At 53.8% G+C, this 22,480-nt stretch overlaps 6 protein-coding genes across 6 annotated transcripts; 2 read left to right on the top strand and 4 right to left on the bottom strand.

The window, feature by feature from the left end:
* Positions 1 to 167: 167 nt before the first annotated feature.
* Positions 168 to 1,006, top strand: J4E83_003257 (uncharacterized protein; the record flags this gene model as incomplete). Its single annotated transcript, XM_049330194.1, has 2 exons — positions 168 to 525; positions 591 to 1,006. 2 exons carry the CDS (start codon positions 168 to 170, stop codon positions 1,004 to 1,006), a joined length of 774 nt encoding a protein of 257 aa, XP_049190690.1.
* A 3,202-nt stretch (positions 1,007 to 4,208) lies between these two features.
* J4E83_003256 (uncharacterized protein) lies at positions 4,209 to 4,832 on the bottom strand (the record flags this gene model as incomplete). Its single annotated transcript, XM_049330193.1, has 2 exons — positions 4,209 to 4,469; positions 4,517 to 4,832. Coding segments are annotated over 2 exons (577 nt in total), but the record flags the coding sequence as incomplete, so codon positions are not given.
* Positions 4,833 to 8,490: 3,658 nt separating this feature from the next.
* Positions 8,491 to 9,639, bottom strand: J4E83_003255 (uncharacterized protein; the record flags this gene model as incomplete). Its single annotated transcript, XM_049330192.1, has 1 exon — positions 8,491 to 9,639. One exon carries the CDS (start codon positions 9,637 to 9,639, stop codon positions 8,491 to 8,493), a length of 1,149 nt encoding a protein of 382 aa, XP_049190688.1.
* Positions 9,640 to 10,323: 684 nt separating this feature from the next.
* Positions 10,324 to 11,831, bottom strand: J4E83_003254 (uncharacterized protein; the record flags this gene model as incomplete). Its single annotated transcript, XM_049330191.1, has 3 exons — positions 10,324 to 10,763; positions 10,819 to 11,444; positions 11,503 to 11,831. 3 exons carry the CDS (start codon positions 11,829 to 11,831, stop codon positions 10,324 to 10,326), a joined length of 1,395 nt encoding a protein of 464 aa, XP_049190687.1.
* A 580-nt stretch (positions 11,832 to 12,411) lies between these two features.
* Positions 12,412 to 14,753, top strand: J4E83_003253 (uncharacterized protein; the record flags this gene model as incomplete). Its single annotated transcript, XM_049330190.1, has 2 exons — positions 12,412 to 12,748; positions 12,799 to 14,753. The coding sequence occupies 2 exons, from the start codon at positions 12,412 to 12,414 to the stop codon at positions 14,751 to 14,753; spliced, it is 2,292 nt and encodes a 763-aa protein (XP_049190686.1).
* Positions 14,754 to 18,891: 4,138 nt separating this feature from the next.
* J4E83_003252 (uncharacterized protein) lies at positions 18,892 to 19,374 on the bottom strand (the record flags this gene model as incomplete). Its single annotated transcript, XM_049330189.1, has 1 exon — positions 18,892 to 19,374. The coding sequence occupies one exon, from the start codon at positions 19,372 to 19,374 to the stop codon at positions 18,892 to 18,894; it is 483 nt and encodes a 160-aa protein (XP_049190685.1).
* Between the last annotated feature and the right edge of the window lie 3,106 nt (positions 19,375 to 22,480).

The following is a 22,480-nucleotide window of genomic DNA, read 5'->3' as shown; positions in this document are numbered from 1 at the left end:
CTGGTTTTCGTACTCCTGCCCTTAGCCAACCGTCCCACCTCGATTTCCGCGAGCGCTCAAGCGTCCGACCCCGACCTCTTCGCTGCCCAATTTCCCCTTGATTGAAGTTTATACGTCCCCGCGACACTAACGCGACTGCGATATCATCTCGCGACTCCATTCTCATCATGCCCGTCGAGCTCCGTAAGCGCAAGGAAGCGCCCCCAGCGCCTGTGCGCCCGACGAAGAAGAAGGCGCCCGCCAAGGAGAAGAAGCCCGAGAGCGAGAAGACTGTCGTCGAGAAAGTCCAGGAAACTGTCACTGAGCAGGTCGAGGCTGTCAAGGAAGCTGTTGTCGGTAAGAGCAACGGCGAGTCTGCTGCCGCTGCGACTGGCCCACCCAAGGTCGGCGACACCATTGACCTCGCGTCCTTTGGCGGAGAATTTGAGACGAATGACGGAGACAAGACCACGCTTGCAAAGCTCGTAGAGGAGAGCAAGAGCGGCGTTGTGCTGTTCACCTACCCCAAGGCTTCAACGCCAGGATGTAAGCCTCCAACCCCTGACATCTCCCTCGCGTTCGCAGAGCAGTACTAACGCGTACAACCACAGGCACAAAACAAGCCTGCCTCTTCCGCGACTCCTACGACCCCCTCACCGCAACCGGCTACTCCATCTACGGTCTCTCAGCCGACAGCCCCAAAGCCAACACAACCTTCAAGACCAAGCAGAAGCTGCCCTACACCCTGCTTTGCGACCCTTCACAGAGCCTCATCTCTGCAATTGGCTTTAAGAAGCCGCCGAAGAGCACGACGCGCGGTGTCTTTGTTGTTGACAAGGAGGGCAAGGTGCTTGCGGTGCAGCCTGGTGGTCCGGCGGCTACGGTCGATGTCGTGAGGGAGCTTGTGGATAATAAGGATGGCGTGCCGAGTAAGGGCGATGCGGAGAAGGCTGAGAAGAAGGAGGATCAGGAGATGGCTGAGACGGCTGGTGAGGTCGCTGATACTGCAGCGAAGGTGGATGGTTAGGAGGCTTGAGCCTCTCGTGTCACTATCGCGGAGTTCAAGGTTTCAACAGCTTGGGAAAAAGTGTGTGATACTTCATCGAATACATTTCTAGGTTTTGGCATATGCTAGTTACTCTGCAGACCTCGCGACTGTTTGCTAATGCGAAAACGGTTAGGTCACCGACGAAGGCGACACCATCGACATACACGCCATAGCGGACTAACAGACGCTTTGACAGGTTCATGCGCGGGACACTGCCTGCTAATCGTCGCTGGTGACCGGTGGACGACCCGCTTGAATGGGAGCACAGCCCGACGCTCGCCAGGAAGACGATGCTTCACGAGCCTGCATGTTGATTGACACATCAAAGACACGATACATACCAATAACGTTTTCGGGGCCTGGCACAGGCTGCTCAGCTTATTCGATTCCACGGAGACGAGTAAAGAGCAACACCAGGAGCACACTTGACGTGTAATGGCATCATTAGACAAGGCGCCCGTCGAGGCAGTTTTTCAGAAAATGGCACGCAAAGACGTCTGGGCCCAGACGACAGCAGCTTCATATCCTACTGGTGACGTTGTCTCGGAGCCACCGGAGGTGCACTTCAGTCCCATGCAGGTGCTGCGCCACAGCCTTCCACGAATCTGACCGTGTGAAGCGGCTGACCGGTACAAGAATCAGGCTGCATGTTTGCGAACCCTACGCTGAGCTGCTGTGGTTTGTAGATGTGGAGAGAGTGTCTGTATTACGCATTTACCGTTTCCGGTGAGTTTGGCTTGCCCTATATGCGTCGAGTATTGGATCACCGTGCAGCCGGACGGTGGATTGAGCGTCTGATCGCTTGCACAGAACGCAGGTTCTTCAAGGCAAACACTTTTGTTTCAGATCAGGCGTTATATGTCGCTTGAGCCGAGTCTCCAAACGTCATATGTCGAGTGGCTCAGTCGTTGTTCGTTGCATGAACAATACTGGCACGTCATAAATCTTGCATTTGGTATGAATGTTGAACCAATCGCGATTTACAGTAAATAACGGGTATCCAGATGATATGAACGCTTTACTCGTGGAAGACATCTTCGTGATCCCTGGGCTTTCAGAAACTGTTTTTCACATCAGAACAACGATATATGCAGATATGATACCCCTTGCACAGTGGCTGCGCCACCCTCCAAGGTCTAGATCTGGTATCGAGTCGAGCCCCCAAGTGTGCGCTGTGAGCGCTGTCCGGTCGCTCAGCCGTCGCCACCGTGGCACAGCAAGCAGGCAGCCTGATGAGGCTCTGAAGTCTAAGTCCATTTAGCACAGCCTTCTAACTCCAAACTGCTATACTAGCCCTTGACCTCTGCAGCATTGCGTAATGTTCGAGATCGCCTTCCGCTTCCTTCTTCTTGAATTGTGATCACTACAGACCATCAAACCTCCACTACCAAAATGATCCAACTCAGTAAAGCCAAGAGACTGTTCTCTTCTCGCGGTGAGCCATAGAGTCTCGCAATGTGGATCGTTTGTTCAGAGCTAACATATTATTGAAGGTGACCGTAACACACCAACCAACCCGGCGCGTCCTACCCGGATCTTCAGTGAAGTGGACGAAGATTACGAATCACTCAAGATCAAGAACAAATGGTACAGGCGTGCCTTCTCCGCAGCGTGTCCAAGGTTCAAGCAGCTCCTTTCGTCTCAACAACGGTCCAGCACATCGACAAGCGATGCTCCTACCCTATCACGCAAGCTCCGCCGAAGATTCACACCCGCAAGGCAGAACGAGAACTTCAAAAGGATCGTTGATGTCTCCTTGTGGGACGAGGATCGCGGAAAATGGTCGAAACCCAATCCTGGTATCGTCCTAGTGGATACGCAGAGCAGGTACAACTTGATCACTCCCCAGTTTCTCGCGGAATTTGGGCTGGCACCGAGCCCCAGCTCTGAACCAATCACGATAACCCTCAGCAATAATACTGAGGTGCCATGCCTCGGTCAGGTTGAAGCAAGATGGTACTGCAGCGACACTCGAAAGGTCCCTAGCTTCCGACCACGATTCGAAAAGTCGGTCTTCCAGGTGGTAGATCTCGAGACGTTCGAACTCGTAATCGGGAGTGAGACGATCGTAAAGCTGGGGCTCTTACAAGGAAACCGCGACTTCTTCGGTGCCTATCGGACTTTACAGCCTCGAGTCGATTGTACGTTCGTGACCGCAAATTGTGAATCGTTACTGACTCGAGACAGCTGCCACACTCGCTCAAAAACAAAGAGAGGCTGAAGAGAGACGCAAGAAAGAGAAAGAGAAGATGAGGCAATATGAACAGCAGCAGGTGAGCCGTCAAAGCTCTCGTTCATGGTTGCAATGCTGATTTGGACAGGCACAAGCAGCTGCGGCTCAGAGACGCTGAACACCCACCCTAGACATACTACACACACACGTATACATCCCGAACTGGATTCTCCCGTACGCTCAAAGATTGTTTCGGTCGCCGATCCCAGTTGACGTAGGGATGACACGCCAACGATGGACGGGGGCCAGACTGCGACGAGATAAAGGCGACGGCTTCTTATGTTGAATCTTGTTTGGATTTCAAGTTGGGCTGAGCTGACGCGGAGCGGAGTGAGCTTTAACTGAATTGCTCCAATGGCTGAGTGGCCGGATGAGTACTGTACCGAAGTTGGTGGCGCACGCATGCAGGTGATTACAACGCATGCCACCTGGCAACAGTTTTCCTGCAGCGTATACGACCGACACGGATTCTGCCGAGGCTAAGCGAAAGAGTTACGGGGTAATCGGTCACCAATACTGCTTTCTTCGATTATGTTAATGTCTCCATTTAGAAAGGGTAGTTTCTTTTGCGATTGAATTCATATTAAACCTCCTCCTGCAGTGCTCCTATCAGACCCAACAAAGACGACCTGTACAGCAGCAAACCTTGGGTTTCGTTAGTAGGTGAGCAATAAGGAAGATATGGACATACCCACGCAGCTGTGATAGCAAAAACTTCGGCGCGTTTCGCATTGGCCAAACCCATCAAGCAAATAGAAACCAGAACATTGAACCCAGCAATGATCCCAAGTCGAGCAGTCATGGACTGAACGCGATATAGCACGGCAATGGACGCTATCGGTATGAGAGATGCGAGAATACTGGTGATCCAATAGGTGATGCGATAGATGGTGCTATCTTCGTAGCCGACCACTCCATGAATGCGCGAAGGTTTCTTGATGCGAGCACAGCCACACCTGAAGAGGTTGGTGATAGTACTCTCCGCAGCCCATGCGGAAAAGGCGTCCTTCTTTGCGCGCGGACATAGCGTCACCAGGTCCGGCTTGTAAGATTCTCGATGGCAGGCAGAGCCCCAAATATCACCGTCCTCTCCAGTCAACGCATTCTCGCCCATTTCCGTAGAGTGGAGATAGTTCTGGATGTGGTGGAGATCCCAAGTGCTAGGCCGAGGGTACTTGAGAATCTTGGCTTGTTGTGCTAACGCATCATCTGTCGTAGTCAGCTTCATGCGTCCGCTGGAAAATCTTCAAACACACTGTACTCTTTGAGCGTTTCTCTAATCTTCAAGATTAATCCCAGTTGTTCACCTGTGCCAGTTTTCTCGGATTCACGGAGCCAGAACCAATTCAGTGCATGTGCTTTCCTCGTTTCCGACGGATCAATGTGGTCGGCTAGCTGCCGCTCTCGTAGCTTGTTCTCCAGATACGTGAGCTCAGCCTGCATGTACAACAGGTTCTGAGCATTGAGAGCCCCAAACCTGCGGAATATAGCGAGCTCAGGTAGGATCTCCATCTGCGCAGCCAGTTTCGGGTATCCTTTAACGAAACGATCAAGAGGATCTTGCGATGACATTGTTATTCTTTCGTGGCTAGATAGCCTTCATGCGTGGGCTCCCCATATAGGTGTCGCTCATTGCGCCCATATATCTTGAACTTAGCAATCGAATGTGCGTAAGAGCCTCCACGTCACTCAACACACCATCAGCAGGCGAAAAGCCATGCGCATGAAGAGGGCAGAAGGACCTCTGGGTGAAGCTGCATACATCTGCAATGTCAAGCAGCCCTCAGCCTGAGATGCAGGCATATTCGTCAGGCATACACATCGTTCATCGCTAAGTTATACCCACCCCTACCACCAATAATAAGCCACCTCTGAACATGAAACCTCGATTCTTAAGGATCGCTGCGAAGTTGATGATAATCGTCGCTCGAATGAGTCGATATTATCTATCTTTCTGCGACTGAACAGACGTTATCTGTGAAGGTGGAAGCACAAGCGAAAGTACATTGGATATCCCAGAATGACAAATCAAATGGAAGGCCGACTGAGTAGGCAGCCGGGAGGACGCATCATGGCTACGTTGATGTATGTGAGATTCCAAGGTTTCGCAGCCTGCTGCGGATAAGGTTGCATGCTGGCGCTAGCACTGGTGGTTGCCTCCCGGGCGGGCACCTGCCAGTCGCGCCAGTCACGCCACGCGTCCATCGCAGTTCGCCTGCAATCAACTCCACACTACACGAACAACACACTTGGAAACTTCGTCGCCTCCACTCCATCTGTCGCTTCGCATACCGAATGAGAGCAACGGAGATGGAAAATATGACCGTTTCGAACATCAGAATTTGGCTGACGAGGCTACACTTGAACGCTCATCGGTAACGGGCATGTGCGGCTGCGCCCCACTGACCATACCAGGAACAGGCAATGACTGCCTTCTTCCAGGCTGTGACGCAAAGACATTCGAAATCAACCCGCTTCGGTGACTCAATTAGATGTCAAGAGAATGTATGCTGCGCCACTGGCGAAAGTACTGAAGATGCTCATTGGATTTGGCCCGCCCAACAACGCCTCAGAGCTTTCATGTCGCTCGAGCGGTCTCATGCGCAGTCCTTCAGGGTCATACAGAGGTCCCACCTGCGCAAAGAAGTGTGCCTGGGGCTATTGGTCGCTTTATAGGCGGAAGGTCCTCCTCTTGAAGTTCCTGGAGGACTCATTATCACACTCGTAAAGCACACTTAGATTCAACTCGCATCAACACCACCATTGCATCGTCGCACGAAACGCGAAACACGAAACACTACCCGCTACTCAACTTACTACGAAAAATGTCTTGTTGTGGACTCAGTAGGTTGTTGTCCTTTGGTGTGCGTCGTCCTCCACCCTCATCGGCCATTATTAACGAGATCCAGCGAAGACAACGAATCCCTCAGCCGGCCCAAATCGAGATCTGCTCTCGGACGAAGGGTAGTTTGGAAACATGGGAGGTAGCTGTCCTCTCATGCGATCCAAATACTACGGAAAACATTATATCACGTCCTATGCTGCAAGTACTGGATGTTCCAGTGCATACAAGCGAAAAAACGGAGTGCGTCCTCGCCAACCATCGAGGCGAAGGGGTGGAAGGATACGTCGACTTGACTTGGTGCTTCGGAAGCAATACCAAACATATACAAGAGACCCGGTTTTGGGTGACGACGACGGAAAATCCAGCATACGATGTGGTACTGGGGCGAGGGGATGCTGAAAAGTTCGGTCTCGTGAAGCCGAGAAGACACTTCTGAGATGTCACTAATCCCAAGCGTATATCGCTTCGACACCAAGACTATCTCTCATTTCCCATCTTATCTTGTCGCCGCATAGATTCCTGTATCAGACAACAGACATGATGGTCCTAGACGAAATCAGTCCGCTCACATACTGTCTATCAAACCGTACCTACGCTGATCCTCACCTCCTGGATAAAACCAGGGACTGAGCAGGCTTTTCTTTTTACAGTTTGTTTCCTAGCCTTGTATCTCATCTGGTACTGTCATTACGGTTATGCTGTTGTTTTGTTTTGCGTCCTTCGTTCGTAGCAACAATGAGCACTTTACAGTGTATTTGCGCATTCGCTCCACTTTTCAACAAGTTTTACTCCAACGCTTTTGAGAATACTGTTCTGACCTGCTGATGAGACAAGGCCTACTGTGAAGAGAAGCAATAGGCATGTTAATGTGATGTCGATTTGCTTGGCGTATGGACTACTGGAATATGCCTAACCTCATAGCTTCTCCATCGACGAATACATACGGCACTTGCATGATAGCGAAACAGGCCGTCACAAATCCCCAAGTCTTTCTTCCCTGGATGACGTACCAGGTGACCACTCAGACGCATGAGCCCTTTTTCTTTCCACTCAGTGTTATGGATTGTTCGACTTGCTATTGGATGGACGAGCATCGACGTCGGCATCCAGAAAGGTCTGGAGATGGGAGCTCTCACCGGACTGCTCGTAGGAGGGCGGTAGTGTAGGCCTCCTCACAGGTGGGATCGAATAGTCGGCAACATCATCAAGGTCCTCAAGGCTGGTATTGGCGGCCTCTGCCTCCAGGTCATGGGTATCTTATGGGGTGGTCAGACACATGAATCATAGGCTCATTACACATGACACGTACGAATGATGGGGCGGCCCCGTAGCCGCCGAAGTAGGACGCAGCCAAGCGAATCATGGTGGTGAAGACCAGCCAGGGTAGCCACCGTACTGAAAACACCAAATATACCAAAGCATATCTGCAAGGCAAGCTCTGTAGAGCTGTCTGTGTTAGACATCAGGTAGTTTATCGGAGGTACAAGTAACAGGAGGGTGAACTGAGCAAGCAGTAAGGTAACTAAGGCAAGAATATAGGAGTAAGTCAAGTCACTGCAGGTACCAAAGGTGACAAAGACTTAGCATAGACAGGTTGAATTGGATAGCATCATCATAGGACATCGGTACCACAGGGAAGCTTTATAGCATTTTTTCTCGATGGTACGTACATTTTCTGGCATCAAAAGCATCGCTAAGGTTGTGTCGTCTCTAGACTTTCGGTGGCAGCCATTCCTTTATAAATCTAACAGTGGTGCCACATAGTCTGCTGGAGGGAGCTGTTGGGCCTAGCGTTTCCTGCAGGAAGAGATCAGGGTGCCATGAAGCACCCGATGACCACAGCAACATCTCAGCTATGAGTCCTGGGGAACTGATTGGATAGTACACACACCAAGAGATTCCTCAAGGCCACAGAGTTCGTCAGCAGTGCAAGTGAGGCTCTCACCGGTGCGGAGAACATAAACGTAACCTGGTACTCAGCCTACAAAACACAGGATTTTAGTTCCAATGACGTTTGCAAGTCAAACAAGACCAATCAGAGAAACACTCATCTCAACCTCAGGCAGAGAGCCTCCCGCGTGCCGAAGCCAGCCTCCTCGCTGTGTTCAGCCTTGGCAATCGATTGGACATGGAGAGGCCAACGCAACCTACACGTGCATAAATCCCTCGAATCGATATACTCAAGCTCCACACAGACCGGTGTTGAAAGAAGAAAACAAGTTGTGATCTTGAGAGAATGTGCCTTGAGTTCAGCCTGCGAGGCTGTGCAACATAATCCAATGCTGAGGCAAGAGACCGCGCACAGTGGAAGAGGAGTACCATCATGCACATCACAAACACACCGACTTGCAATACTAACAAATTGAATATCGGGGTATCAAACTCCTAGCTCCCCTCCCTCCCAGGTCGATACGGAATATACGCATCGCCAACCTCCGGTATAACAGCATTCCCATCAATTTCCACCGGCGCAATAGGTTTCCTCGGCACCCTCGCCAAACCCGCAAGCTCCGTTGCCTCAACTCCATTCATCGGACTCAGTCCAGACGGGGAACTTCCATATGCCGGTGCCGTACTAGCCAGTTTCTGACGCTCAGCTTCTGTAGCGTCCATCTCGACGTTCCATTCGGGGGTCTCATGTGGGTTTTGCGATGAGTTGGCGTAGTGGGCTGCGGTCGTGCCTTTGGGTATGGCGTGGTAGGCGGATGGGGAGTGGTTTGCGTTGTCGTCGATGGGTCTTGTTGGGTCGTCGTCTTTCTCGTCGCCCATGTGCTTTGATGCAAGTGCTGCTTTCCTGTTCTTCTTTCGCCGTCTCCAGAGGAGGAACAGTGCTAATGCTCCGAGGATCATGACTAGTGGGACGACGGTGGCTATCGCTGCTATGGCACCTGTTGAGATGCCATTCCCATTGCCACTGTTGTCACCTCCTCCACCACTTCCCTGGCTTCCACCACTGTTACTTGCGGATGCACCAGTCGCTGTGCCCGAAGCAGTCGGGTTTACGCTGCCAGCATCACTGGGCTGATACCTCAAGTGCAACGCAGTGATACTCGGCGTCGCGCTCGCTGGCCACGACCCCCCAGCATATGTCTTCGATTCGTTCTCTTCCGCGTCTGCTTCTCCACATTCAACAACTGGGAAGTTGCCACTGCCTCCCGGTCGACATCCATCTCTTCCATCTGCCTGAAACCCATTGGGGCAACACTGCAACCCAATCTCTCCGTCTATCCACCTATTGTCACTGCCCTCTCCATTCGCATCTGTTTGTGTAGCAACGGCCGTCCAAGACGCGGGGCATGCGGTAGCGGGCGAGTAGAATGCGGATGGCGATGGGTAGATATTCGATGTCACCCATGGCATGCAGGCGGTGTTTATGCTGAAGGGTATCGGGTCCTCATCTTCTTCGGGGAAGACACATGTCTCGCCCCATGCGACGGCGCCGTTGAGATTGCGTAGTGTAGCGCATGCTTGAGGTGGTGCAGTCGCCCATGCTGTGTCCCAAGTATGTTGTAGGCTCCGCGATGTAGACGTCATCACGAAAGAGAGGAACTTCCAAGCTTACCACAGCCACGGCTGTGTTTCTGGGCAATGCTGCTAGCTACGAGGATAGAGCTAGAGAATGAAAGGAGAATAATGCCAGAGAAAAATGGCAACGATGCGCAATGGCTTCACAGCAATTACTGAACACCGAAGACACGCCGCTGCATCGGGGGAATTAAGTACGTTATTCCCAAAAGCCCATTCATCATCGGAATACATCACCAGGAACACAGCCTTGCCAGACCCACTTGCCGCATCTTGGACTGTTAGAGGCGTGGTGGTGTGGAGAGAATTCGATGATTTCATTCGGTGGCAACGGGCCGGCAGTTCACCTCATAGGTTGCTGTTCCTGGGCAATCTTGGCAACTTAGCCTCGTGTAGGCTAGTTTGGTTGATCTCAGTGATTTAGTGATCGATATTTGCCTCGGGCATGTACAGTGGAGTCTGTGTTGCTGCCGTTGGTGGAGAGGTGCCGGTTTTGGAGTGTGCAAAGGATTTGGCATAGCCACTGTACTCATCATCACGCTGCACCAGCGGCCTGGTAGTGAATTTTGTGTTCTATTTTTGAATTTCCGTTTATGTACAGATAATAGTAGTGTGCAAAAGCTTGTTTCGAACGGATAGTTCGGTATATGGTATACTATATCACTTCTGTGGTAGGGTTGTAGGAGTCACCGGCTATGCTTTGTAGCCAGCCTCCGCCAGACCCTCCTTCAGGCTCTCAATCGCCTTGGTGATATCCGGTCGGTTTGGGTCGGTGACGCTAACGCCCATGTGTCCGAAGCGAATGTACTTGGTTGCGATCTCCTTGTGCAGACCGCCCGCGAAGATGACACCCTTCTTCATAAGGTTGGGCAGAACATCCGGAGGTGTCATGCCCTCGGGTAGGTAAATGGCGGTCATGCCAGTGGCCTGGTTCTCAGGCTTGGAAGCAAGCTGCTTGAGACCGAGATCAGCAACAGCCTTCTTGACCTTTTGCGACGCGGTCTTGTGTGCAGCCCAGTAGTCTTCAACGGGTCGGGCGAGGATCTGCTTGAGCGCAGTGTCGAGCGCGTGGATGAGTTGTGGGGAGGGTGTAGCGAAGTAGGACGCCTTCTTGGCTTCGTAGTTTTGCATGACTGCGGTTGTGTTAGTTCCATTGATATGCTTGCATTGGGGACTAGAGATACTCACTGGGCAACCAGTTCTTCCATGAGCCGAAGTAAGAAGTTGGTCGTGTCTTCCTCGCCTTGAACCTCTCAATCGCGCGGCCAGATACCATCATAATGCTCAGACCAGCTGGGCAGCCAATGCCCTTTTGTGAAGCCGTGATGACGGCATCGAGCTTCCACTCGTCGAAGCGGATCTCTTCGGAGCCAACACTGCAGACACCGTCGACTACGACCAATGTCTCGGGACTGACCCTGTGGACAAGCTCGCTCAATGCCTTGATCTCGCTGAGCACACCAGTCGATGTGTCGACGTGGGTGACGGTCAGGATCTTGTACTCCTTCTCCTTCAGTGCCTTCTCCACCTCATCGAGCTGTGGTCGGTCGCCAATGGGCGCTTTGAGCTGTGTAGCCTTGACACCGTAGGTCTCGAAGCAGTCGGCGAATGAGTCGGCGAAGTAGCCAGTGTGTAGGACGAGTACCTCATCACCGGGCTCTACCAAGTTGGCCGCTACCTGGTCCCATCCGAGTGTACCAGAGCCAGAGATGACGAAGGGTTGCGCGGCAGGGTCGCTGGACAGGAACAGCTTGCGCAGGTTTCCGAGGACTTCGCTGAAGGTGTTGACAAAGGGTTGACCGACATGCGATTCACTAATGAGGTTAGCAATTGCAGATAGCATGAACGGTAAATGCCATAGAGGTGTCTTACCTGTAATGGCTCATGGACGAAAGTACGGCATCGTCAAACTCAATGGGCCCAGGAATGAGCAGGGCAGGGTGTGGTGCTTGGCTCGACATCTTCTTGGGTGGTTCCGGCGCAAGCTTCTTGACCTGCTCTACTTCCTTCTTGATTTCCTTCTTGGCTTCCTGCTTGAACTCTTCGGCCTTCTTGGGAGGTATGCGATTGCCTTGTTCGTCTTCGATGCGGGCGGTGCGTTCAGTGGAGAAGGGGGTGTTCAATTCGAGAAAGGGCTTCGAGTCTAAATGCTTGGAGATCTGTGTAAGGCGGGAGCCAGCGCGCGCACGAGGTGACGACATGCTTGGGCGGGGTTGAAGGCGGCTGTTCACGGCTAGGAGACGCAACCGCGGGGCTGCAAACATCCGGTGATCGGAGACGCGCGATGGATGAAAGTGGCTTTGATAGACACGAACGGTTGCTGCGTTATGCCAATTGCGACAATGTGCGATTACTTGTTCGTGTTCAGGAGACGAGGAAGCGTCAGAGAAAAGAAAATTAGTTACTGATAGTAATGAGAGACAGGGAAGGAATTTGGAGATGCGATTGACAAATAAGGGGTCTATGGATGGCCGCTCATGGATTTACGGAACGAAAAGACACTTCTACACGCACGGATGCGGACCCGGGAATTGCTGAATCGTGGGGTGCCACGGGTCCGCGATTCGGTCGCGTGGCGGGTGAACATGCGCTCGTCACGTGCTCGCGAGAAAACGGCTGGACTTTACTCGGCAGGGATGTTTGTTATGATCGGGCCCACTCTCGTGCAGCATCAACACTCGAGCGTCAACACGATACAAATTCGCTATCAATGCATCCTAGCAGCGCATAGATAGCTCGATACAATTATACGACAGTTTATTTGACGCTTTCACCAAGACGATGCGTGTCACACGCGCCCGCGCCCAACAGGGCAACGATGATGCGACCGACGCGACCGAGCGTGCACCCTTGAATCAAATTTCCTCAAATGCGTCGCCCAAGCAGACCCGCCACGATGACGAGGAGCTAGTTCCGAAAACACCCGCAAAGACGCCCGCAAAGACTCCAGGAAGAAAGGCGAAGGGCAAAGGCCGGGCGAAAAAGGGAAGGAAGGGCAAAGCGGCTGAGGAGGATGAAGAGGAGCAGACCGGAGCCGCACCTGAAGAGGAGCAAGCCGCAGATGAAGCGCCCACGAACGAACCAACTGGCGACGATGTTTCCAAAGACGCTTCCGATGGTGAGTTCGCAGCCGCTCCAGACCAACAACCGTGGACTAATGGTGTACAGGAGCCTCAGAAGCCCCCGCAATCACCGAGCGACCCGTGACTCCAGCGCCGCGATTGACACGCCGACAACTGGCTATGCAGGAGGAGGAAGCGAAACAAGCAAAGCTCAGCGCCCAATCACAAGAGCCAGAACCAGCGCCAGTTGCAGAGGAGGTGCCTTCGACTGTGGAAACGACCGCAGAAGCATATGCGCCAGAGGAGACATCGTCTGAAGATGCAACAACAGGCGCAGAAGAAGCCCAGGTTGAGGGTCACCCACAAGAACCAATACAGGAGGTTGAAGCGCCAGCTACGGTAGAGCCTGTAGAGGAAGCGCAAGATGAGCGCATACCGGAGGTAGAGGAAGCGCCTCAAGAGAAAGCCGATGCTGTACAGACAGAGCATACTACGTCAGTGCCACGGATCGATGAGCCCCATTGCGAGGAGCAACCCGTCGAGGCAACAGCGACTGAGGATTCGCCAGAGAATCAAGTGCCTGAAGCTGACGCTGAAGTCCCTGCACCCTCAGTCGAAGTGAGCTCAGAACCAGAGCCCAAGACACTTGTAGCCGAGAGGCCCAGCGAAGATGCCATGACACCACTCAGGAGCCATACGTCCAGCCGACGAGCGTCGCGCAGCCCCTCGAAATCACCGATGCGCCTGGAGGAGTCTTTTGGGGCAATTGACGCGCTTGAGGAGGCACTGGAAAATGTGACCTCAGTCACCAGCTTCAACCATGCCAATGAAGTGATGTCGCCTCAGAAGGCAGAGTTTCCAAAAGCAGCTACCACACAGACGATGCGATCGAAGGCGCTCGGAAAAGGGTCAGTGCCTGCGCCTGCTACCAAGCTATCGAGGACACCCAGTGTTGCTGCGCCTAAGAGCATGAAGCCAGTGAAGTCTTCGATGGCTCGCGCATCCAGTGTCCGCACAGCGCCTAACAAAGATGCTAGAGTAGATTCCACGGATACAGTAGATTACCTTGCCTCGAAACGCCGGCCGATCAGTATGTCATTCCCCACACCTGCAGCACCACCAAAGGGCCGCGCACCCACAAAGGCCACCTTCCAGCTTTCAAGCAACGATGTGGTCGCCAAACTGAAGGCCCAAAAGGAGGAGCGGCAGAAGAGAGAGACAGAGGGTGTGGTTCGCAAACCACGACCTATTAGCATGCCTCCTCCACCGAAATCCGATAAGCCCCTGACGAAGCCTGCGTTCCAACTCCCCGGCGAAAGAATTGCTGAGAAGCTCAAGGCACAAAAGGAGGAACGTTTGAAGAGGGAAGCCGAAGCGCCTGCACAGCCAGCACCAAAGCAGCGTCCTGTCAGCATCAGCATGGCACCTAAGCAGCGTCCTGTTAGCATCAGCATGGCTCCCCATGCAAAGTCGACGAAAGCACTGACAAAGGCGACTTTCGAGCTCCCTGGTTCCGCCGTCGCTGAGAAGCTAAGGATTAAGAAGGAAGAGCGTCTGAAGCGAATGGAAGAAGCGGAAGCTGCAAAGAAAGAGGCTGCTCTCAAAGCACGACAAGCACCAGTGCGTAAGCCAGTGACCGTTCCCATCAGACAGCAACCAGGTGTTACCATTGCGCCTCCGCAACCACCCCAAGCACCACAGTCCCAGCTCCAGCCACAGCCCCAACCCCAGGCTCAACGTGCATCGTCGCTAGCTAGCAAGCGCAGCAGCATGTCTCTATCCCAACCGCTGTCTCAATCCCGCTCTACATCGACTTCCTCAGCAAACCGCAACAGTGTCATCGTTCCCAAAGCTATTGTCACGCCCGTCGACGCCGCGCAACAGAAAGTCAAGGGCCGAGAAGTCTTCAACCGCGACCGCATGGAGAAAGAAGCCCGTGAGCGAGAGAGGCGCGAAAAGGAAGAAGCTGCGAAGCGAGCGCGAGCGGAAGCTGCGGAGAGGGGCCGCATCGCGAGTAGAGAGTGGGCTGAGAGGCAAAGGAAGAAGCTGATGGGTGTTTGAATGTTCTTGCGACGGGTTTTCTGGTCCGACTTCTATTTCGGGGATTATGTTTGGTGTTTTGGATATGGAGGGTGTTGGTACACTCTCCAGGTCTCTTCTTACTTCTTGCTAGGGTTGGGTTCATCTTTTCTTTGGCGTTGCCAACTGTCATTACCTCGTCCTCCGATGGTCGACTGGAGGTTTTCTTTGGAGTTGGAAGCACGGCGATTGCATCTCGTCTTTTCCTTTGGCCAGGTGGGTTCAATACAGACCAGACCCGGTGTATTTCGTTTCCAGGGCTACACCAATGCTCTGCTCTTATATTGTTCAACAACTTACAATTTCGAGCAATCAATCTTCGAGTGTTAGCTTCAAACGTTCAACATGTGTTTTGTGTCCTCCAATCTGCCAGTGTAAGTTTCCAGATTTCAAGGCATGGCCATCAAACTTTGACATCTCTGACAGCTTGGACATGCCCCTGACAACAGCATCCGAGAAGTCTCAGCTGGCCTTGAAAACTCTTTACAAAGTCTCATGCCACGGATTGTTTTGCAGCGCTTGCGTCGGCACATGTATTTGCATGTCTTGCACTTTGGATCTTCAATTAGCGCCATAGAGTCGGCCCTTACCATCCCACGCGGCTTTAGCAGCAAAATTACTTCCAAGGTTTTTGCGATTTGACTTTAAGTGAGGCAGCATCATCGTTGAACGGCAATGCATACTCCACCAGGACACTATCATTAAGCGTGCGGGTGCCACCACGGCTGCTGCCCGACGGTCTGGTATTGGGCGGAGTCCCTTACCGCTCGTTCGTGCACATGGCAGCGTGTCCGTCCCATAGCGTCATTGTGTTGAGACACGTCGGAGATTGGGCACTTGTTCTGTACTTTGCGAACACATCATGCAGAAGTCACGATTCGTCGCGGGTACATGTGCCGTGGCATCGACTGGCTCGGCACGCTCCTGGTCTGGTTTGACATCCCACGCAGATCAATTGGCGTATGACTGACAGGCGAATGTGTGATAGGCATTGAATTGTGCGACATTGTGATGGTGTCGTGCGATCTCTTCGATCTTGCGTCCACGTGGGTCGAGGCGGTACTTTCAGCCGCACCGTTACGTCCAGCGTGTCAAGGAAGGAAGGGAGAACAACGAAAGACGTTGCGACCCAGTCTACGCCTTAGCTCTTGCGAATGCAGCCTCATGTGTGTCAAACAAAAGCTTCTAGCTCGCGGTTCTCGCCAATTGTCCCAACATCACAAGGAATACCTTGAAGTATCGAGATCTGATGCGTGTCGGCGCGTACCGAGAAACCCCGCAGGGGATGGAGCTACGTGCCGCCCGATCTTATCAGCCAAGCGCGAGGTCCGCGGCGTGCGCTTCACGGCCATTTGGGATTCTCTCGTGACGCCATCGTGCGCTTCATGCCAGCCCAATGCCGAGTCAGTTGTCGTCGTACCCACGCTTTCCTCGCAATCAGGAACTGCTGGGAAAGCATAATGGCCCGAATGACTGAAATTGAATCCCCAATCTGGCACGATCCGAAGGGACGTGAAGGATCTGAGTGTTCCTGAACGGCACATGCGCCGATCAGAGATAGCTCGATAAGCGAGGATGTATGATAGGTTGGATCTCATTCCCGCGAGATCTTGACAATATTGATGACGCTTGACACTGACAGATTGCACGCGTATTCCCGCGTGCCTGCCTTTCAGGGCAACGTGTGCGTGCCTGCATTTCGTTGCGAGTCAATTCTGGAATTGCCAGGGTGCGTGCGATGAATGTCAGCGATCGGTCCCTTGCATCGCGCGATTAGGGTCCAGATGCAGTGCAGATGGAGGTCGCTCCTGCATCTGTGACTTGAAGGGTTCCCGTTGTTCAGCCAAACATTGGGTTTTCCCCGGTTTATTGAGGATCAGCGTACTACAACAACAGTCTGGATCGATTGCCAACTCTGGCCGGAGCTTGCGCAATAGCAAGATATATTCGATAGCTTCTAGGCGAAGTCTCATGGGATGCGAGAGACCGTATTGAGTGCGTCGTCACGCTTGTCCGCGACGATCCTCGGAGATCGCGGGCAATCTGCACGTAGGCGAGGAGAACCAGTCATTGATGTTTGGTGAAGCCTTTTTGCTTTTGGTCACACTCTGGTAGCGAGACTAGACTCAGGGGGTCTCAAGGAGGCTCAACATGGGATTGTGCAACTCCGAAGGTATGTCGGGGAGTTGTTCGTTGTCTCCGAGCCTCGCCAACCCGTGGTTTTTGGCTGGATGCCTGAAGACCCGAACCTAACTTTACAGTAGCGGCTGCACCCTTAGCTGCCATCGCAGCCGGAAGGGGAACCCAGCATTTTGTTTGGATGCAAAACATCGACCAGCATCGGTCCTTTGGCTGGGCATGAGGTCTTGGGAATGTTTGACGCGGCCCGTGGCGGTTATCGATTCTGTGAAGTCGTCGGATCTCGGAACAGTTGACTATGCCCCAAGTGTAAGCGAGGTGAGCTGTGAGTGGTGTGAGTCTGAGATGGCTGCGTTCATGTGGTTCGAGCCGTGTGCGTCGCATGTCGCACACGCAGCGATGACCTAATGGTTGGAGTAGCAGGATGCCGCCGTCTCGCCATGGCCTGGACGGACGTCAAAGGGCAAAGCTGCGCAAAGTGTTGACAACTGATCCTGGGGCTCGCTTGCGAAGTGGAGCCGGATGAGCTGGCATGGCGGAAGAGGACCGTGAGAGCGTCAAGGCTCTGCTTGAGCAGATGGAAAATTCTTCGATGAGGCGGCAGTCGGGCGCTGCCGTGACAAATGCGCGCTGCGACTTGGACGACAGCGACATACGACAGACGACATGACGAAACAGGCAACGCGAGCATGGCTGGCCGCGTTGCGCCATCGTGACTTCCCCTCACCTTTGCAAATGCCGCATGACGAAGCGTGGGATAAGTTGCTTTTTGCTGCGCGCAGCTCGCATAACGACTGGCGGGATGAGCCCTGTCACCGGTAGAGACCCATGGCAAGCTACGGCCCGTTCACACAGAAATGCGGAGAAGCCAAGCTTCAGCATGCCCACCTGCAGCGCAAGTCACCAATGGCACGCCCCGGACGCGGCCGTGGGCATGCAGGTTGGCGTTTGAAGTGCTGGAGGGCCCTCTGCCCATACCCAAGGCAAGGGCGCTGCGACCAAGTGGGTGCTTCCTGCCTGCTGGAACCCGTGGACCTCTCAACAGCGTCCATGTGTGTCTGCTCGGTGTTTATCGCCACCAGCGATCACTTGCTGCGAACGTTGTTGAGTGTGGCTGACATCTGGATCATGCCTGAAGTCTGTGAAAATTCTTCCTGGCGAGCGTCGCACTGCCAGAGGCATACCGGTGGAGAGGCCAGCCGTGCCTCGTCCTCCTCCCATTCTGACCACGTACTGCGCAACATGCAAACTCTAAAGCGCCACGGGAATATCGAGAGACGCAGCACTGGGCCCGGCCGTGTCTCATCTGTGCACGTCTGAGAGGCTCGTGCTTATCTCGAGCCAAACACTGTGCCAAAGGGTGCCCGTCACGTGTTGGTGAGGGGTTGGCGCGATCTGCGTCGATAGTGAGACAGGATGGGGTTGGACAGGCGGTTGCGCGAGGCTGTCATCTGAGTATCACCGAGAACAAGTGGAGCAGAGGCAAAAAGTTTGTGTCTTGTCGCCATGAGTCTATGCCCATGGCCGTTGCGTCCATTTGAGACAGCTACTACTACGCTATAGCTAGAGCGGAAAACAGGCGCGACATTCAACGCCGGCCGAGTGAGAGGAATTCCCAACCGTCCTGGCCACAGTGGCCGTGATGCAATCGCATGTGCAGAGTGACCCCAGTCACCCACCCACGCCGGGGCAAGATGCTCGTAACAAAGACCCCTATACACCAAGGGGATATATAAATACTTTTAATCGTACACTGCGTCCACGTATGACAACAAAGGAAAGGGTACAGAACTAGAACGCAGCGCAACGGTGGTGATATGCAGGTGTACTCCGTGGACCCATGCCAGTCTCAACCCCCCAAGGTCCGAGACTGATGCAAAATACAAGAGAACAGAGAGAGACCGAAAGAAAGACAAGACGTCTTGGTCGGGTGTCGTAATTGTCGTGAAACCAAACTCCAAAAGCAGCGGACTTAGCAAGTCTAGTACTGCGTGTACCGCCTCTTGACGTCGCGTGTTTGGTCAAAGGAGCGCATGTAGCTGTTGAGTTGGGTTGCCGCTTGTTGCGAGATGCCGGACTGGGACTGGGAAGATTGCGAGGCTAGAGATGATCGTGACGAGGAGGGTGTCAGGCTGCGTTGTGGGGAGGGCCTGGTTGCGGTTGGTGGTGCGAAGTAGCTGCCATTTGCGGTTGGGTAGTAGTGGTACGGGCTCGCTGGTGGCACTTGTGAACTCGAGGCTCCCTTGTATGCGGAGAAGTTGATTGCGGGGGCGAGGTAGAAGCCGTTGTTGGACGAGGACGAGGAGGAAGCGGACGATGACAGTTGCGAGGGTGCTTGTGCTGTGCTGCCAGCCCGCTCCATGTCGACTAGGCGGCACGATTGGGAGCAGTAGACGCCGTTTTCAGCGATTTGGCGGTCGCAGGACAGGCAGAAGTCGTTAAAGCACTCCATCTGGGAAGCCATTGCGAGGTGTGTGGTGTGTGTTGGTGTGTTGGTGAAGTAGTAGTGGTGGTGGTGATGGTATAGCCGCCGACGAGATGATATCGGGGGGTGGAGTGTTGGATGGGTGGGTGTAGGTGAAGTAGCTGGACTCAGGCGGGACGACTTGTTTATGACTAGATATGAAGAGTCTCAAGTGGGAGTCATGAGGTAGTCAAGTTGGTGAGCGGCAGGACCGTGTGGAGCAGCGGGAGGATGAGCCCCATATACTTAAGTCGCGCTCAGGCACTTCACGGCTGACCACCGACCACCCTAGCAGGCTTGGGTTGCAGGGTCCACGGGAGACGCACCCCTGTCGCCTCTCCACAATACTGATATTTGTTCGAAGCGCTGTAAGCCCGCACCCCTCAGCACCACCACCTGCACCACGCACCCATGCACTCCCTAGCGCCTCCGCCGAACAGGTCCAGTGCCATCCCTCGCCAGCTGCACGCTCTGCACGCTGCTTGGGCCACCACGGTGCTGTGCTGCCGCCATTCGCTCTGCCGCAGCGAACGACGGCCCTCACGGCGCTGTGAGCTGCTCGATGCTGCAGCCCGCAGAGCGTAGAATTTTCGGCCGCGGGGGCAAGAGCAGCCGGCTTGCGTAGTGAGCAGTGATAGTCGCGCCATCTGGTGACACCACCCTCCACCTCCGCCCGAGTTGCGTGATAGCAGCGCGACGCGAAAACGTCGCTCCATGACGGAATCCCCTCGCTAGTCATCTGCCCGGCCCTGCGCCGGACGCGCAGATGACTGACGTGCAAATCTAGGTACGAGGCTTCCTCTTGCAGCCATATGGCGGCGGGCCAGTTATCGGTTTCAGCAGTCATGAGCGCCCTCCCATGTCCCTCTCCCATCCCTCTCCAATCCCATGCTGCCATCCACGACCATAGCCGAATCGCCTGCCCCAGCGTTAGGCCCGCTTTTCGCTATCTTCGGTGATAACACACGCCTCCCCAGAGCCATTATTTGCACGCGCTAGCTTTTTGTCTCACCCTCAGCCCTGCACCAAGTCAAATTCTTCCTCCAAGCCAGCCGCCTTCCGTAAGCCGTCCATCTGGCACACGGAGTGCTGAGGAACCATACTGATCCTCGTGGCGACGGACAGAAACCGCACCCACCTCGTCTTGACTAGTCTCGTCTTGCACCCGCATGCCTAATCACGAACAGCCTTGATCCAAGACGTTATCTTTGGCCTGCAAACCACTCTCGTCCACATACGGGAGAACGGCTACGGGTTGCAGCGGCGATCTTCAACACTATGCACGACACACCACCCTCAGAACTGCCGCCTGCTGAGCCCTTTCACAATTCCTCAACACAACTCCTCTTCAATTTCCGCGCGGCTCTATGCCTAATCCGCTGTCCAAACAGGCGCCTGGAGGACCTTGACGCTTCGCTTCTTGCTGAGCGCCTCAAGCCTCTTTTCCCCAAAAAGTCAGGAGCAGACCGACCTGGACTCATGGTCATGGCTTGCTGCCCCCATCGGGGGCCGGCGAAGGCGAAATGAGTATCAAACGGTAGTAGGAACGCATGTTCGCTTGTTCGTCTAACTGCTCATGGCTTGCGCAATCTGTGCAGTGTGCAGAGCAACACTCTTCCAGCTTCTCCAGCTCACACCAAGCGAGATAAGACGCTCGGTGCAGGCAACCGCACTCCTACCAAAGCATACGTCCTGCAAGTGGCTGCAGCCTTCACAGTGTCCATGTCCAGACGGACGAATGACAAAGCCGCCCCCAGCTGCAAGTCACTTGGCCGACGTGCTCTAACACGAGCAGCCTGCATGACCTGCCAGAGAGACAGCCCCCACGCTGCTTTTTCCAAGGTTCCTGTACGACATGCCCTAGACAAGCCACCAAGCGAACTCCTTGATACTTACAGGCTTTCTGCAGGAACGGTTGGGCCTTATCGCAAGATCCTCGCGGTTAACGAGGTCCCTTGAAATTCAACTTATCTAGTGTGCCTCCTTTACCATGACGCGCGATTCATGATACTGCAATCACGGGTGCAATTACAGCAGCGCGACCAATGCGGCACCCAAAAACAGATGTGGCCCGTGAAAGATGCCCTTCCCCACAGTAACCGCACGCACATTGTGATTGCGAAAGATGGCGACATTGCCAGGGAGCGGGCCATGCGCTGCATCGCTTTGCCCTCGAAACGGCTGTCAGCCTCAATAAACAATACAGCGTTGCACATAATCCTCAACAAGTATGCATCGACGATGCACTCCCCAGGTAGCAGCAGCTTTGATCAACCATATAGCACAACGTAATGCATCGAAGGCATCCAGACTTCATATATGCTAGAGTATAGCACCACTCGATTCCCCAATGACTATGCTGTGCATCGTTTACGCGCCCCAGCTGCAAGATGATGCAGGACGCGGCTTGTCCAATATTCGTGCGTCTCATGTACCTGTCCCCCATCATTGCCAACATCTGCAACACTATGGGGACCTTCGGGATGCAGAGCCCCAGACCACTCGAAGGACCTTGCGAGACGCGACCTGCACATCTAGCAGGCAACGTCTCTCGAGCAGCAGGCGAATACACGCTGTGTAACTCGACGACAGGCGCCATTAATTTATCGTGAACGCGGCACGGAGCACCGACCGACTCTAGATTCAATAACGAGCAGCCTCGCCTCGTTGCTCGCTTGAACCTGGTGGTTATCTCCCGAGTTTGGCACTCTCCCGAGACATCGGCCCGTTTTGTTGGCGGGTCGACCGCGAGTGGGCTTTTCCCAACGATGTGTGTTTCCCGGCGGTTGCCCGTCGCTGGTACTGGAAGGGCCTCCCTTTGCGGGAGGAGTCGGAGTGGCGCCGTCAAACCTACCAAAGTTTCCATGTGTCTGGTGATGCACGACGCCGCACTCGTGATTTCCAAACTGTGGTCTAACTCTAAGACAGACGATGGCTCTTGCCTATAAACTAAAATACAGCAACGATCTTGGGGTACAGTTCGCCTAGATATGAGCTAGAACAAACCTGCTTCATCAAGGTTTGGGTCGGACCGCCAGGTTTCCGTGCTCTCAAATCAACCGGAACCGAGCTAGCGGCATGACTCGAGCCTCGTCCTGTGTGCCGT

The sequence above is a fragment of the Alternaria metachromatica genome (genome assembly GCF_023757995.1).
Source record: "Alternaria metachromatica strain BMP 0045 chromosome Unknown scaffold_5, whole genome shotgun sequence".
NCBI classification, from domain to species: Eukaryota; Fungi; Ascomycota; class Dothideomycetes; order Pleosporales; family Pleosporaceae; genus Alternaria; species Alternaria metachromatica.
The sequence above is the reverse complement of the archived record's forward strand: the minus strand, read 5'-3'. Positions and strand labels throughout refer to the sequence as shown.